The 17,850-nt window shown below is 45.4% G+C and overlaps 1 protein-coding gene across 4 annotated transcripts in view; it reads left to right on the top strand.

Moving 5' to 3' along the window:
- Nucleotides 1-17,850, top strand: part of dntt (deoxynucleotidyltransferase, terminal) — a 119,816-nt gene that overhangs the window by 3,905 nt on the left and 98,061 nt on the right. The window contains exons 2-5 of one of the 4 annotated variants that reach the window (XM_086164535.1): nucleotides 6,129-6,303; nucleotides 7,182-7,195; nucleotides 11,441-11,469; nucleotides 12,777-12,862. In XM_086164535.1, coding sequence (XP_086020661.1) covers nucleotides 6,129-6,303; nucleotides 7,182-7,195; nucleotides 11,441-11,469; nucleotides 12,777-12,862 — 304 coding nt within the window. Of the gene's footprint in view, nucleotides 1-6,128; nucleotides 6,308-7,181; nucleotides 7,198-11,364; nucleotides 11,377-11,440; nucleotides 11,470-11,630; nucleotides 11,649-12,746; nucleotides 12,863-17,850 lie in introns of all 4 variants that reach the window. The other 3 variants (XM_086164544.1, XM_086164518.1, XM_086164527.1) reach the window with 3 other exon arrangements.

Consider the following 17,850-nt stretch of genomic DNA (forward strand, 5'->3'; position numbering starts at 1 on the left):
ATCTGTGTTGCTTCCTGAGTGGACACTATGATTTCACACAAGTGTGACTGACTTGGAGTTACATTGTGTCGTTCAAGTGTTCCCTTTATTTTTTTGAGCAGTATATTCAGGAGTTATTTGTCGGGATCCGGCATCACATATTGTGTGCCAGATCACCTCGGCCTTTCTGCAGCGAGCATGATTCAGAAGATTGATTTCAGCTGGGGTGCAACGCACACCTGTGGATCATCAGGCCTCGTCGGGCTGAGCTTAAGAGGAGCTCGTCGTCGGCCCGCCGGGGCCATATGGTCGTCTTGAGTGGGTGCTGCCACATGGACGCTGCTCCCAGATGGTGCGTCATCCCCAAAGTAAGTAGTTTCAGAGCCCATAATTTGCTGCCCGTTGGTTGTTGACGATGTCCAACGTAGCTCGGGAAATCCAGGGCTTCTTGGGGGCCGGTCTTGTTCGCCATGGTCACCTCGCTTTTAAAGTGAGGCCAGTTCCCGGGACATCCCGCTGGTGAGGGCGCTAAATCGGTTAGCGATGGAGCAGCTGTAGCGCTCCGTGATGGCAGGGTCTAAGAGACGGGAAGAGTCCAGCTCGGGGGAGGCGTTGGCCGAGGCCCCCGCCTTGAGCTTTAGCCGCAGGTCGGCTATCAGCACGCGATGGTCGGTGTTGCCAAGCTGAAGACACGGCAGTTGGTAACCGATGTCTTCCAGCGGCGGGAGATGAGGACGTGGTCTATGGCTTTTTTTTTGTCTTCCCGTCCGGGCTGTACCGGGTCCGGCGGTGGATTCGTTTTCTGGGGAAACCAAGAGTCAGCGATGCAGAGGTTGGTGGCTCTGCGGAGGTTAAGTTGCCGTTGTCGTCGGTGGTGGTATCGACGGAGCCGGGAGGGTCGGATCCTGAATGGAGACGGTGGCATCGGCGTCGGCGAGGACAATGACGATGTCATGGGGGGGGTCGCGGCCTGGATGGCATCTCGCAGTTGGTCATAGAATGTGTCCTCGGCATGGTCTGGGGAGACGTCAGTTGGGCTGTAGGCGACAATGACTGTCAGCTTCCCGTGTTGGTGTCGGAGGCGGGCGGACAGCAGTCGATCGCTAACTGGTTTCCAACCGATGACGGTGTTCCTCCGGTATAGCGGGATGGCTAAGATAAGATAAGATAAGAACAACTTTATTAGAAACTAGAACAGTAATAAATAATAAAAAGAAAAAGGCCGAATTAGAAATAAAAATAAACTATAAAGTGTCTCAGCGAAACTATAAAGTGTCTTAGTAAACAAGGGATAAAACTATAAGTGTCTTCGTAACAAGTGAGGTAAGGAGTGCACAATAGTATGATAAAAGGAAAAAATTGTAGTGTAGCTGTTATGAAATGAAATATTGCACAGTTCTGAATATTGCACAGTTTTTGTTTTTTTTTTAGGTTAAAGATAGGTTTTTTTGGTTGCCGGCGGCTGAATGGAGAGGAATCAAAAAGTTAGGCTAGGGCTACTCCATAAAGGCCTCTGCCATCATTTGGGTCGCTCCAGAGGAAAAGATGGTTGCCAGCAGTGGTTTCTCCAGTTCCGCGCCAGCGTGATTCACACAGGCCGGCAAGGGTGATGTTCCACCTCGAGCAGTGGTTCTTAACCTTGTCGGAGGTACTGAACCCCACCTGTTTTACATGCGCATTCACCGAACCCTTCTTTATTGGATCGAGGATGGTTTCGTCGATGGGTGCAAAGAACAGGCGGAGTAGCCTTTTCATGGAATCTGGCTCCCTTCACCTTGAATTCAGCGAGCGCTATGTTCTTGTAGTTCCCATCTCCATGCAGCTGAAGGAAGCCTTCCCTTAGTTTTGCCGGTGCCGGACTAGAATTGCTCATCTTGTCATTCCAAATCATGCACTTAGGACATCGATTCCGATCGCGTTCCGTCGTACATGTGAATCCGTATTGTACGTGTTCTTCCGACCGCTTTCTTTTTTTGCCCGACATAATTAGTATGAAGGAATTAGAATATTAAGTAAGAAATCACATGACGTACCATCACGACAGTCACAAGTAACTACAACTGAGGGCGGCAAAATCCGCAGCACGGATAGGATAGTGTCTATTTAATTTACCAAAAATCTTTCATACAAGTTTGTATTTTAATGAACATTTCTTACATAAAGGATGACACGAATCCCTGAGACAATATTATGTAAAGATAATGTTCCCTTAACAACCAAAAAACGAGACCATCTTCTAAAAGTCAAGTATTTGCTTTTGAAAATTATCCCTTAGGATCACAATTCCTCAAACAAAAACGAAGAAATACAATACATACAAGATGTTGATTGACATGTACCCCTCAAATGAATTTGTCAAAAAATGATTTTTTTTTTTTTTAAATAAATGTGCTTGTGTTTTCAATTATTTGTTTTCAATTATTTAGGTTTATTTTACATTAAACACGAAACGCTTATTCTCGCATGCATGCCGTTTCAATCAAAAAATAGGCTCTTTCTCAGATGCTTATCAGAAATATTAGTTTTGTTTTTAAAGAGAATAATGGTATTTTTTTGCGCCTCTTCTTTATTATAAAAGTCTGAATGTTGTAGTTATAAAATGTTAAAAGGACATCCTATATCCAAAAAAGAAAGTCACATGATCATTTGCCTCTGAAAATATTTAACACAACAACATATTTAACACATTTCTGGTAAGCGTCTGAGGAAGAGCCCATTTTTTTTGCTCGAAACGTCATGCATGTGAGAATAAATGTTATGTCAAATAAATCAAGTCTTTGGAGTTTTTTTTTTTTTTTTTCAGCGTGCAGGTTTTTTTCCCCAAACTCTATATTTATATTACATCCCTTGAGGGCCTTTATCAGCGCTCCGTGCACAAAGACAATTGTTGCGATTCCTGTCGTGTTGATGAGGCACAGAAGCCGCTCCCGTGTACGTTTCACGATTGTTAGAATTAATGAATTTAATTTAGCATAGCGTGATGGATTAACTAGTCACGGCGTTCTCGTTCACGTCGGCGCGGACGTCTCATGAGAGCGGCGCTGAGAGGCGAACGGACGAAAACCTCGCCACGGTGTAAAAATCTGTTATGGACACACTCGGTCTTTGATCCGCCTATTGTTTTTCACGTCGGGAAGGGATTTGAGGCGAGGCGCTGACAGGAACGGGCTGGAGAGACGACCCCGGAGAGTTCTCAATATCAAAGCTGTATTGACTTTAGCCCGTCCTTGCGTCTGGGCACAGAGTCCCGCCGATTCTGGAAGGCGCACTCTGGCGCCGGCGCTTTGCTTTCTCGCTCATTTGCATGACGATCTGTCATTTCGTATTCCGCGCGGCGACGTGTAAGATAAGGATACAAATTCAGGTCTGGGGTCGGCAAACACGGCGGGAACGGAGGAGGTCGTTCTTAATGTTATCTTCAATCTTGTTCCAACACTTGCAACCCTCCTTTAATTTGGCAGCGAAGTCAACCAATTCAGAATTCTATATGCGCGTTTAGACACGGATATTGTGTTTTGTTTGTGAAGCGCTCTACGCGCCTGAACGCTGCGAAAGGTTTTTTTTTTTAATTTTTTTTTTCCTGAAATTGAACCGCCGTAAGCAGCGCTGATATGTCAAGCAGATAGAGGATTGGTTTCTCCAGTGATTTGGCCAATTAGGCCGCGGCCCGACCTCCAGTCCAGAAGGAGTTGTTCCACTGATTTAACCGCGAGCAGGAGAGGGCAAGAACAGGAGCTGGCTGTGGGTGATTATGCACGACTTGGCTCTCTGATTGGGTAGTTTGGGTCCTTGGCAGGAAGCAGATCTTTCAATCAAACACGTCAAGAAATCCTTCTTGAACACAGGCTTGGTATGAAGTGCCCGCTTCGAGTTTGCATTGTGAATAATATAAGCAGGTCGTACAGTGGATGCGGTGGTTTCTATAACATTCGTGGAATATTTCCTTTGAATTACGGATGTAGAACCGAATGGCCCGTTAGAATTTATTTACTCTCATTTCTTTAGTAAAACAGATGTGCTCTAGTTGTAATCGGGAGCGTGTGGAATATTTAATCGCTGATAAGTATTTAATTTTCAAATGAAAATCTCAAAATAAACCATTGCTTTCTTGCGGGACCTTTTGAAAGACGCCCCCTCCTGAAAAAGTCCCTGAGTATTTTCATCCACAGTGTTGACTTTGAGGTTGTTTTGATGAATTTCGAGTCCTCCCGCAATCAAAAAATGCCTTTTTCAACTCGCTCTCACATTTGAATACGTGAACTTCACTTTGCATGATGATGTCTGAGAAGTGTGACACAGAACGGTTATTATGATTATTTTTTCAGAATCATTTGAAAATGTTATTTCGAAGGCCCGATTCGTGTCTTGCGTGCACATTTTGGAATTGCATCTCTTGTACCAAAAGCGTTACTGCCTCTGATTTTCCCTTCTGACTTTGTTTTGACCTTTTTTTTGTTTTACAGCCGCTAATGAACAGCGGTCACAGGCTGCAGTCGGGTTCCGGCGTAATCGCTGCCCCGCCGGGAGATTTGTAGACGGGACGAGAGCCTGGGCTCGACGTGCCGGTTTCTGGGAACTTCTCGCCACGGTGAATGGAAAGAACCAGCAGACAGCGGCGTCTGTTTGCGGCGGCAGGGGGCTCACGGCGCTTTTTTTCCCGGGAGCAAGAGACAGAACCTTTTGCGAGCGTCTAAAAAATTTGGCGTTGGTTAGCGTTTCCGCCTCACATCGAGAAGACTCACGAATCAGGCCTTGTCTATCGGGGTTCCTCCGGTCCAGTCGGAATTAACTGGACATCCTTCATTGCCCAGACGTGCGAAAGAGAGGGTGAATAGTTGTATGTCTCGCCATACGGCTCTGTGATTGACTATATTGGTCCACTGTGAACCCAACCTCTCGCCCAATGGTAGCCGGTGTTAGTACCATTTTCCATTTTTTTGTAATTTAGCCTCCGATTTGGATATAATATTATTTAAATTATATTTTGGTGATTGGTGATTATAGCATAATTATTTATAATTGTATTTAATTTTGCTTTTTTGTTGAGTACATGCTTATTCATGGCATATGTATTCATGTTTAGGTTAACCAAATAAGGTAAAACTGTTTGATACCTGGGCTGATTCAGTAAAGGACGGAGAGAACACACTGTTTTTCGACCGTCGTCAACAGTAAACGCGCTTAGAGACTCGTTCTTTCTGTCTTAGAGTGGTTAAATGAGTGAAATACTTTGGCAAATACTTAGAGGGAGCTTTAGCCACTACAGCCGGGATGCACCCATTGCGACCCCGCGTGCGCTAATAAGCAGTGTAGATATTCAGCCATCTTCCATCGCTTATCTGGGTCACGGGGGCGGCGGCTGGAGCAAAGGGGGGACCCCGAGGTGTTCCCGGGCCAGCCCGAGACGGTCTCTCCAGCGTGACCCGGGTCTTTCCCGTGGCCTCGTCCCAGATGGACACGCCTGGGATATCTTCCCCCGGGAAGCGTCCTGACCAGATGCTGGAGTCACCTCATCTGACTCTTCTACGTGGAGGAGCAGCGGCTCTACTATATGAGCTCCTCCCGGATGAGCGAACTCCTCAGAGTCCGGCCACCCGGCGGGGGAATCTAATTTCAGCCGCTTGTATCCGCCGTCTTATTCTTTCGGTCACTACCCACAGCTCTTGACCGTAGGTGAGGGTTGGAACATAGATCGACCGGTAAATTGAGACCGGCACAAAGTCCGCATCACTGCAGACGCCGCGCCCGTCCGCCTGTCGATCTCCCGCTCCGTCCTCCCCGCAGATACGTGAACTCCTCCATGTCGGGGCAGGACCTCGGGGCTCTCCGCCCGATTTCCGGTTGAGCGCGGCGGTCTCAGATTTGGAGGTGCTGATCCTCATCCCGGCTGCGGAAGGCAGCATAGATGATAAATAAATTTGTGACCTCATGGGTCGCCCAGTTGTGTGTGTGTGTGTGTGTGTGTTTAAACGTCAAGCTTCACGATGCATGCCTCAGCAAGTTAGTGCTCTTCACAGAATCTGAAAAAAGTCGTAATTTTTTTTTTTTTTTTTTTTTTTTTTGAAGGTATCATCGGCTGTTGCTGATCATATCGAGCTAAATGTCGTGCAATCCTTGAAAACCAAGGGTAAATTCCTCCTCTTTTGCAGCGACGAGGTCACCCACGTGGTGTGCGAGGGCTGCCAGGCTTCGTTCCTGCGGCCGTGGCTGAAGGCGCGCGGGCTGAAGAATCCATCGCTGATGCAAGTGTTGCACATCAGCTGGTTCACCGACAGCATGAGGGCCGGCAGACCTGTTGCTGTGGAGACCAGGCACCTCATTGAGGTTGGTGTCTTGAATCAGACCTTCGTTCGGAGGAGCGGCGTAAGCACTAGATGGCACTGCAAACCAAACAAGTGTCTCAAAGATGTATTTGGTGGCTGGAGGGAACCCGAGATAATTTAACAATTTCTCATGCAAGTGACGGATATTACGGATGCATTTCATATGCAGGTACAAAAAAGACACGCATGAGTGTCTTACTTTCACATCTATAACCCAAATGAGACTTTTCCTCAGCCCCCTGCTCATATCTACATGCCGATAGCGCCGGATCCCCCCCCCCCCAATATTGCGTGGGAGTGCAAAATAAACCCATCGGCGGGATGCCAGGGCTCAGAGTGTCCCGCTAACTGAAAGACACGCGCATATATCCCCCTCGTGGATGGCGCTCGGAGAGCTCGGCAACGTATGGATCCAAAATAAAGAAATATGTCGCTCGCTTTAAATGGCCTCTACTTTTCCTCCCACAAAGGAGGAGGGGAAGAGAAGAAAAAAAAACATTGAAGTAACAGTTACCGGGCTCAATCTAGCTTTTCTGTGTGGCAACATTAACAGGAAATGACTTGTTTGTGCCTTCACATGATTTTTTTTTTTTTCCTCTCCCCCATCCGGGCATCATTTCTCAGTAATATGCTTGTAGCCAGCATCATCATTAGCTGACAGAGCTAATAATGCCGTGCTGACATTCATTGACCCGTCTCCCCAGGTAACCGCGAGCCCTCTCCTTGGCTTGCTTTGCGATGCATGTCCTCGGCAAAGAAGTGAAAGAGGTAACACGCGGTGGCATTTATGTGCAAGTTCTGCTCGCCTGATTGTTTCTCATGAGTGATAAATCCCTTCAAGGAGCTTCGACGTCAAGAGAAAATATTCCACAAAAAAAGGCAACTCCTCCGGCGCGTTTGCTCGCAGCTCTTCTCTTGGAGATGTAATGCGTTTATATAAAAAAAAAAAAAAAAAAAAAATTCCGTGGGTAAGTCTGAATTTTCAAGCGTTGAACCCGTTGAAATGTAATATTTCCCAGTACCTACGAGAAGATGTTTAAATGTGGTGATAAGATGGAAGAACACACCGCAAGGAAAATGGCAAAGTACGGGCGATTTCCTGGAAAACGGATTTAAAGCGCGTCTATTTATATTTCTGGAAGTAACGTATGGACTGATTCCGGCATCTGGAATCCTTCAATATATAGCAGCAACAATGTCTGTCTATTTTCAGAGATTGTCCTACATCACCAAACGCTCCTCCGTGCACGTCACAATTCGGGTAATGATGTATCATCGAGCCGCGAGGCATTGAGACCGAATGAATATTTTAACTGGAGGAAATGCGTTCGTTTGACAGGAAGGACATATTCCGGGGAATTCTGCCCCGGCGACCGCAGGAAGTCGCGTCTGCGCAAATGTTGACGAGAACCCTCAGAGCAGGCTTTGCTTTTTAATTCTAGTTCGCCGTATTTCTCATGCGCTTTATTTCTTTACGAATTTTCAATTCTGAGTCAAGCCGCAAAAAGCTGAATTTCCTTTGCGCTGCCGGCGTCGCTTCATACCGCGCCGATATCGATTGAGATACAAGGAATTTCCTGCTTTTCTTCGGCGAGCAGCCTTTGACTCAGCCGGACTCCAACCGGAAGGTTGAATTTAGGTGCCATACAAGCACAGGATTCAATGTATTGCTTCGTCACATGACGCAATACTTTCATTTTATACGCTTCTATTTTGAATTATTTATAAAGTGGTCACCCAACCAGTTACTGTCGGTGTCTCCGCTCACCAGGGAATCACGACTACATGAGAGTGCTTCTGGTGTTTAATCTTTCAGACTTATCGTTAAAATAAGACATCACCCGGCGGTTCGGCTTGTAATAAAAAGAAACATCCCCTTATACGTTCATTTTCCATTTTAATGAAAGGAGTGGGTGGTAATAAATGTGTGCTAATTATCATTACTTTCATGGGGGAGATGGTGAAAAATTCTTATACTGAGGTGAGTTAGTGGACCTTCTTTGTAGTTTAATGTCGGCATGGTTACACTCAGGGGAAGCGACCATCTGCGCTCAAATGTGACCTGTTTTAGCCAATTATTAATCCAATCGGACCGGACTCGCCAGGATTCAGAGCTGCTCTCCAATATGTGACACCTTCGGGCACAGGTGGGAATGGAAGAAGCTCGACTCGCATTGAGGTTTCTCTGACCAGCTGTGGATACATTTTTGGGGTAGGCGTCCCTCCAATCAGATGGTCCAGGAGCAGCTGTACTTCCTCCCCAGTTTGGTGCCACTGGTTTCCATTTAAGAGTGCATGTATATGTGGTCTGCACTTCCCTGAGTCTTGTTCCCATATCCCTGTCCCAAACCAGAATCAGGTTTTGTTAAAATGTTGTATTTGTCATGATTTTGGAGGGTGTACCCGACCCAAAGGAAACGACATTCAGGAGCTAACGTGTTTTAAGGGGTTTTATTGACAAAGGTGATGAATGGAAGGCTATGCTGGGTCCAGGTTGTTTCTGGGGTTTTGTCACGGCAATCATGAACTTGCGAGTCATTGAGTCTCAGGAACTTGTGAGGAAAGGCAAGGCCTCGAGTCTTTGGAACTAGAAACTCGAGGAAAGGCGAGGCATCGACTTCTTGGGGAGGGGCAGCTGGCGTGCTCTGACCTGGGAAGAAACTCCTTTGCATTTGCCGCTTCTTGGAATGTGCTAAAATTGCTTCCCCCCCCCCCCCCCTTGTACCTTGTGCATAAGTTGCACCTTGTACCACTTACGGTGAAATAACGCCATAGGAACAGAATTCTGATGCCGGTCATGGGTCCCCTGTAGTTTGCCTCAAGTTTAATACCTTTTAATTTCTTGGTTCGATGACTGTTCCCTCAGATTCCCCTTCTCACTTTACTCAACATTGTTTAGTTGTTTGTCAACTGCGAGTTGCACGTTTTGGATCCTCACCTTTGCAGACCCTGTCCTCGTTTGCATGCCCTTGGACGAGGCACTGAAACCCAATTTGCTCCCGACGGCCTCGTTCAGGTGCCTTGCATGGCAGCTCCGAGAACGATCGGTGTGAACGGAAGAATGCAATTGAGCGCAACGCTCCGGTTTTGCAGGCTTTGAAAGCGCTGTATAAGTGAAGATCATTTTCTCTCTTTCAAAACTCTCCCTTCAGGAAAACCTCCAGCATTGTTGAGCGTTTTAGCTGTTTTTGGACGGAACGGTTCTCAGAACTGTCAGTCCGAGTTTTGTTCAAGGAACAATCTTCCACCAGGGAAACTCTTTCAGCTCTGCATTTGCACCGGCACTTTGGGCCTTTAGTGACGCAAGCATCTGTGCCATCTACCTAAACAGCCTCACACGGAGAGAAGGGAAAAAAAAATCTCCGAAGAGGAAGCGAACACCGACGACACGAGCAAAATCGCTGTCGTATTCACGGTCCGCGCGGCGGATATAATAACCGCCGACTATTAAATGGATCGCCGGACTTGGCGCCGGGCGCCGATGATGTCGTCCTCTCCCGGCTCTGTCGAGCGCCGGCTCATCTGGTGTCAGTGGAGGAGACGGCGGACGGAAAAGATGATGGTCAAGCTGACATCCCACCATCGACGACGTGCAGCTTCTTCAGCGCAAGACTTTTCCCACCTGCTTGCAGTCATTGGACTGTGTAATCAGCACTCGATAAACCAATCGCTTTTTACTTTCCTACTTACCACCTCAGATGCGCTACTTTGCGCAATATTTACTATTGTAGATGTAAATTATACGAGTAAATCCCTGTTGTAAATAGTGCTGTAATTGTTTTGGTCCAGCCGGTCTTCTGCACTGTGCCTTTTGCTGCTGGAACACTGGTGTTTCCCCACTGCGGGATCAATAAAGTTGTATCTTAAATTATTCCATTTTTTTTCTTTTTTCCCCTGCCTGCACTGCTTTCTCCATGTCAGGAACCCTGCTGTTAGATAACTGTGCTTGTTTGGGGGGGAAAAAAAACAAAAAAAACAACCTGATAACGGGCAAGGGCTTACTAGTTTCATCAGGCGCCTGAGTTCATGTGGAACCATGGGAACTTTGCCGGGAGCTAAACTGCTTTTCGGAACTAAGGCCGTGTTTTCAATGAACAAAAAAATAGCTTTATCCCAGACAAGCCCAGAATTCCTACTGTGCGTAAGTTCCTTTTGCCTATTTTCACCTAAAACAGCTCTCTGGTGCCAGAACTGAATGGATTTCTGCCATTCAGTGCTAATTCAAGACAAAAACTTTATAAGATTCAAGAGTTTTTTGTCAGAACAAAGCGGCGCATAAAAAAAAAGCACAAATATTTTAAATAGACAAACATACATACACACCATAGAGTAAAAATAGATGGCACAGAAATGGATGAAGGCAACAAAAAAACTGGAGTGGACGTGGTGTTTTTGATAAGCAGTGGTTTAGGGAGGGAACCACCAACGTGTGTGTGTGTGTGTGTGTGTGTGTGTGTGTGTGTGTGCAGGAAAGGTGGTCAGAACCAGTTCATTATCACTTGGTAACATGTCTTCAGGGATGCAAGGTGTCTAATAAATCTTCTCTTGGGGCTCAGCTGACTCTAATCGGCAGCTATGGAAACACTGCTGTCCTCCGCAGATTCTATCCGTCTGGATTCAAGCTGTGTTTAAACAATCGTTCAGTACCGATCTTTTTTTTATTTTTATGAAAGCACTGAAACGTTCTCGTCCGCTTTCATGCTGCTCCTCACCGTTCTCCGGCGACTTTGCGACAGCTCGACACACCGGGGGGAAAAAAACGTGGAAAAGCGATTAATCTATTAGCGACTGGTCCGAATTGCACTCGCAGAGGAAGACGTTTGTTTCTTTCTTCCGAAAAAAAAAATGATGCAAAGGCCTGAATGATAATTCGGATAAATGTGCTTTTCCACAGGCCGTGAAAGGCCTCGGTGCTATTTTTGTCAATTTCTTCCGGTCGTTTCACCGCAAATCGCGCAACGGTAATCCGATACTCTGCTGATTTTTAAATGAGAAGATTTGAATCCACGGAGTCTGTTGACCGCTGCTGCTGAGATCCGTGTGAAAGTTTGAACGTCCACAGAATTACCGGCCTGTAAAATAAGGCCGGTTGGAGTAAACAAATGAAGAAAAAGCATCTGAGAACACCTTGTTTACAGCGTGTCTGAGGCGGCGGCTCCTCCGATTGGTCGAAAACTCGTGCCAAATAGGTTTTTATCTTTCGGAGACACCTCCTGGACAATCTGTCCATTCACCTCCCTCTCCTCTTCCTCCATCTTGTATCATCCCTGATCCACGGCTAATTTTATGGACACCGTGTTCCCTTTGTGACGTCTAATTGTCCGCGAGAATATTATTATTGCACTGGTAATCCTTTTGACACATATATCACAAATGGGGATCCATTTCTTGGTGGAATGAAAAGGCAATTTACAGGAGGCAAATTGGATGATGGCAAGCAGATCCGTAATGCCACGGGTTCGGCGCCGTAATGGATTTGGATGCCACCAGACTGTGAGATGAGTGTCATTAGCCTGTTGCCCTGGAGACACTCAGTCATAAAAATAACTTCGCCGAGGCGAACGGCTACATTTTTATGTAATTCAATTTGAACTCTTGGCTGCTTGTGACTCAGGAATACCCCAGAACACATTTGCATGTTTAACTTGATTCAAATTAACATTTATATTTGTGTGTGCGCGTGAGAAAATACATGTGTGTGTGTGTGTGTGTGTGCGAAAATACATGTGTGTGAATGTGTGTGTGAGACAATATATATGTAGGTGTGTGACAATATGTGTGTGTGTGTGTGAGAATATATGTGTATATGTGTGGAGAATATTTGTATGTGTATATTTATGTGTGTAACAATACATATATATATATGTGTGTGTGTGTGAGACAATATATATGTAGGTGTGTGACAATATATATATATATGTGTGTGTGTGTGTGAGAGTATATGTGTGTGAGAATATTTGTGTGTGTGTGTATATGTATAACAATACATATATGTGTGTGTGTGTGTGTGACAATATATATGTGTATATGTGTGTGAGAATATGTGTGTGTGTGTGTGTATATGTATGTGTGTAACAGTGTGTGTGTGTGTGTGTGTGTGAGAGAGAGAGAGAGAGACAATATATATATGTGTGTGTATGTGTGTGACAACATATATATATTTGTGTGTGTATATATGTATGTGTGTAACTATATATATATGTGTGTGTGTGTGTGTGTGCGAATGTGTGTGTGTGTGAGAAAAAAAGTTGTGTGTGTGTATGTATGTGTGTGACAATATATATGTGTGTGTTGTGAGAATATGTGTGTGTTTGTATGTGTGTGTGTATATGTATGTGTGTAACAATATATATATGTGTGTGTGTGTGAGTGAATATATGTATATATATAACTATGTATATGTGTGTGCATGCCTACATACATATATGCCTTTGTCTTCATGAGTATCTGGTTATTTGTGTTCCCAGGACGCAGCAGAAGCTCCGACTCCGGCGCCGCCGGTTTCTCAGTACGCCTGCCAGAGACGGACAAGCACGGAAAACAATAACCAGATCTTCACAGTAAGGAAGCGCTATCACTCTTTTACACACTTTGACGTACATTCACACACCTTCACTTCCGTGCAAAAAAGATCCTCGGATTAGTTCCGCTCCAACTCGCCGGCCGGGCCGACGCCAGTCATCGATTGACGTAAAATACATGAACCGCGCAAACGAGTAGCATCTGCAGCAGAAGGGCGTCGAAGGCGGCGGCGACACGCGTGGAACCCCTGGCTCAAAGCTGGCGCGGACACACCTTGAGGCGGCGCTCGCCACGCCGACGTGCGCGACAGACGTGACACGAGAAGAAGCGGCGAGGGATCCCGTCCCGCCGCCATCTGGCGGGCCCGGCTGCAGGGCGGACGGGGGGGGGCGGTGAAAGTCAGAGGAAGTTCCTATATTTTCAGAATGGAGAAGCGGCTGTTCTGCTAACGTGTTCAGGTGACGGTGGCCGTGACCGAAAGGGGAAATTATGATGCTGAAGTAAAGCAGGAAGCGGTAGGTGTTCTTATATTGTAGATGGATCAGGAAAGTGATATGAGGGATTCATTTGAAATTATACCCTCTCAATCATTCATCTTTATTTGTTTAGGCGTTTCATTAAAAATGCATTGGCATTTACAATGGTAGCTTTGCAGAAGCCAAAATCTCTTGAGTTGGAAGCACAAAAGGCAGCAGTACAAAACCAAAAATGTTTCTTAAACTCTTTTTTTTTTTTTTTTTTTTCATCATTGAAGCCAACACACACATACCTAAAAAAAAAATGAAATGGATAAATTAATCAAGGTGCATTCAGCTCATTTTTTATGTAACACAATAAACAATGCAAAACATCACAAAGTGAAGTATTCATACAGGAAAGTAATTCTAAAAAAAAAAAGTTTAAATCATGAAGAGATGCTGAAATAAATAAAACAAAAATAATTAAAAGAAACAGAGCTGAATTGGGACGCAGAGTTAAAAAAAAAAAAAGAGAAGAGAGTATTTAGGTAAAAAAAAAAACACCATTAGTAGAAAACTAAGTAGGCCAAAGATTACAAAAAAGGAGAAGTGGGGAAAAAAAGCAAATTAAATGAGAATTAATGTTAATCTGCTTAACAATTCAGTGATATAAAGTGAAATTCTTTTACATTCCTTTTTTAATTTTACCATACAATACAGCCATAATATCAATTTTTGACTAAATAATAGTCACAATATCCATAGTTTTTTCCGCATTAACAGCATTGTTTGAAATACAAAGAATAGGGTCCCTCTATAAGAAGCAAGAGAGAAATGTGAATGTTTAATCAACCTTATATTAAGGATGTTGCTCAAGTCACTTAAAAAAAATGATTAAAATAATTTTGAATAAGTTGTTGATTCAGGCCAAAAAAACAATTGTCAAAAAGCGCCTTTGGCAATTATGTTAAGAAGGTGTCGATGAAACTTCTCCTTTTGCTGTAGGTAACGTTGTGTTGATGCTACATTTATGCTACATTATGGATGCGTGGCGTCAGTGTGAGCCGACAGGCCGACCCGGGAGTGTGTGTGTGTGTGTTAGTGTGTGTGTGTGTGTGTGTGGTAGCCGGAAACCATCTGATTGGCTCCTCAAAGACCTATTAAGCACAGCTAACACGGATCCTGCGAGGCATCTGCCACATAATGGCTTTTACCTTCCCGGCGACAGCGAATGAAAGTAACGGATGCGCGCACGTGAAGCGAATCTCGCACCCGTGCGCGTTCGCAAACGTTCGCCTCCACGTCGGCCAATGGATACTCGCACACCTGGGAGGGCCGGCCGTCCCCCCCGCCTTCCCCGGTTTCTTTCTACCACATTAACTCCGTAATTAGCAGCACGGCGCTGCTCCTCTATCCTCATGATTAAGTCATTATTCCGCCGAAAAACCTCATCAAAGAAGTTCTTTCTGATTAGAGAACCCTTTTTTTTTTCTCACACGCAGGTAAAAGATAAAGATAAAATGGGCCGGCTGGAAATATTTGTGTCTCGGGGAAGTGGAAAAATGATTGTCTTGGCCTTTTGACTGCGAAGCCGGCGTCTGATAACAAGCAAACGGAAAGACACGGGATATTCGCAGAATGGCAGAGCCGCTAATGAGAGGAGAGCTATTGATTCACGACGGTAAACTTATCCTTGATCCGTCCTGCATATTTGCTAAGCGGGGCGATGATGCAATGGCTGTGAATACGGATCTAATGAAAATACAGTGAGGAAGCTGCGAGGCGCTAAAGCTCAACTCGTGCTCGCGGGTGCCTTTTTTTCGTTAAGATCTGCTTAGGTGGATAAACATGGTGTCTCTTCCATATTTCTGCATGATAAATATTGACTAAGAAGATCACAAGGGTTGTTTTTGCCTTGCTGATGATTCTCACTAATGAAGGTGGGTGTTATTTTGCGATTCATATTGAAGGCTATCGGCCTTTTATTATGTTCTTGCAGTTATGTTGCCGTCCAGGCGAGTGTGTCGCAGTTGGATTTAAAAAAAAAAAAAAATCCGATCTCAGCTACCGCCGCTCTTCCCCGGACGACGTCGATAGTCTCGTCTCACACGTTGAAGTTTGATGCAAAATTGAGCGTGCAGCAACGCCCGCTTCATAAAGGCTTAATGCTAAGCTAATTGCCTCCCTGCTCTGGCTCACACACACACACACACACGAGCATGCACACAATGGATGAGTTGATCGCCACATCAGAATCTCAAGGTTAAAGTAAAATTGACATTTTCCTGAACATAACTGAAACGGCTGTCTTTGGCATTATTGAATAATGATAGCTGTGCTTCTCTTCGAGGATTCTGTGGAAAAACAAGCGCAACGTGAGCGGACGTCAATAAATAGTGCCTCGTACTACCTCTTATACAGACGGGTGTAAAATGCAGGATGCAACAGGAAATGTATTAAAAGTAAAATATTGATACATATCAAAGTATATAACGTATAGATTGCATAAGATATCTGGACATCATATGTTCAATTATGAAAAACCAATAGAGAATTTAGTGTGAAAATATTGCCAAACAAAAGCTCTTTACTATACCTATGATAATAATAATAGTAGTATATCATACAGTAATAGTATAGTGTAATTGAATAGCAACTACAAGCAATCGTATAGCAATATGATATAGTGCATTATAAAGTATTAATGTAGAATAAATGGAAAATCTTCAAGAAATCTGCAAGAAATTACCTTAAAGTTCACAAGTTAGTGTATAAAAGCCACAACAAAATTAGTTATTAAAAAAAAAATGCAAAAATGACCCAGATATTTGATTTTTGAAAAGTACACTTAAATAAACAGCCTACGCTATAAATGATGTGACCGAAAAAAAAAAAAAAAGCCTTAAATTTGGCCGATCCTGCGCCTTAATAGCCACAAACCGGTAAAACCGAAATAATTTGTCAGAGTTTCCCGCGTGTCCTTCCGCCGCTTTCTATTTCCGAGCTCATCTTCGTTTTGTTTGCGCGCTGCCGCGGCGAGACGGGGGCTCGTGCAGGATGCGTTCGCAAAAGGAAGAAGGAAGTAGGTGGTGCAGAGAGGTGTCGGGATCAGGAAGGCGGGATGGAGACGGGCTCGGCAACAGCACCCCGGTGAGGCGTCAATCACGCGCCGCCAGCGAGCGGCCCTCCTTTCCACAGCAACTCTATTGATTTATTTATCCCCGCATCCTCCTTATCCCTCGCAATCTGCGCCGCGCAGTCTTTCGCTCCCGTATTACGTCTGCCCTTTTGTCACGTCTGCAATCTAGCCGTCCTCGCCAACTCCTCTTGTTCTGTCTCGGAAATCCCCACGGGGTCTCTTACCGTGTGTGTGTGTGTGTGTGTGTATATTTTAGCGTACACACAAAAGCCCAGCTTACACAACCTCTTTTTCATCTGCTTATCCTTGACACGTCTGCTGTCATGATATCACCATAAGCCCGACATGCACAGACACAACATTGACATTTGTGTCTCGGCTGATGGACGCGCCGCATCGATGCTTTATCTCCGATGGCTCACACACACACACACACACACAGGGATGGACTAATGAACAGCGCTGAATCGGTTCAGCACGAGGCCTCCAACGTATCGATGACGCTCGGACGAAGAAGCGAAGGGGGGGGGCGGAATGTCAAACCCCGCGTGTTTGAAATTGATTCCCGGGAAAGAAACGAGAACTTTCCAAAATGAGACCGGACTCATTTCTTCGAGACACGTGACCTCGAAGTTCAACGATCGTCTTCTCGGAACGTGACGAGACACACCGCGGTCAAACGCGATAAAAGAAAAACACAAAACCTCGGATTTATTCGGCGCGTTTTTCCACCGTGAGGGGGGGAAAAGATAGAAATCCATCCTCGCTGTTAAACGTGCGGAAACTCTTCTCAGCGGGTTTTCTGACCTCCTTTCATGGTTTCTTTTTCGCACACGCGGCGAGGCTGGCCGCTGCGCCGACATGACTCCCGGGCATGTCCGTGATATCCGGTGGTGGGAGGTAAATCGCCGCGCTACATCACCGTCCCTCTGCACCGAGTTCCCCCACCAGCCTTAACTCCTCATTAATTAGATGAACCCATACGGGGCGGTTTTGTAGCCCACAGCTCTGAGTCCACGCGGCTTCCACTGTGAAATGACAGTTGACGGAATAGCTATGTGATGTTACGGTATCCAGTTTTTTTTTTTTTTTTTAAACCGGGGGAAGAATATTTCCAGCCACGCTTTTGGATTTCGCCCTGGCTTCTAATGCGTTCCTGATTTCATCCGTCGCGTCGGTTTACGCGACGGCCAATTAGCATCGGAGGCGTTTGTTTATCCAGAGTTAAACCCGCAGCACCGTCCTGTTAGCGTCTGAAAAAGCGAGGGGGAAACCCGTCGAGCAGATGCGGAGCAACATTAGCTTTTATTTAGAGACCTGCTTCCGGGCACCTGGTAAATTGAGTAAATTATTTGCTCTCCTCAAAGCATTGTTTTCTCCACAGGCTCGGCGGGAAACGCAACGGTATCCATCAGCGCGACGCTCGCGG

The sequence above is a fragment of the Fistularia commersonii genome, chromosome 2, assembly GCF_037954325.1.
Source record: "Fistularia commersonii isolate RoL2024-O1a breed Wild chromosome 2, RoL_Fcom_v1.0, whole genome shotgun sequence".
NCBI lineage: Eukaryota > Metazoa > Chordata > Actinopteri > Syngnathiformes > Fistulariidae > Fistularia > Fistularia commersonii.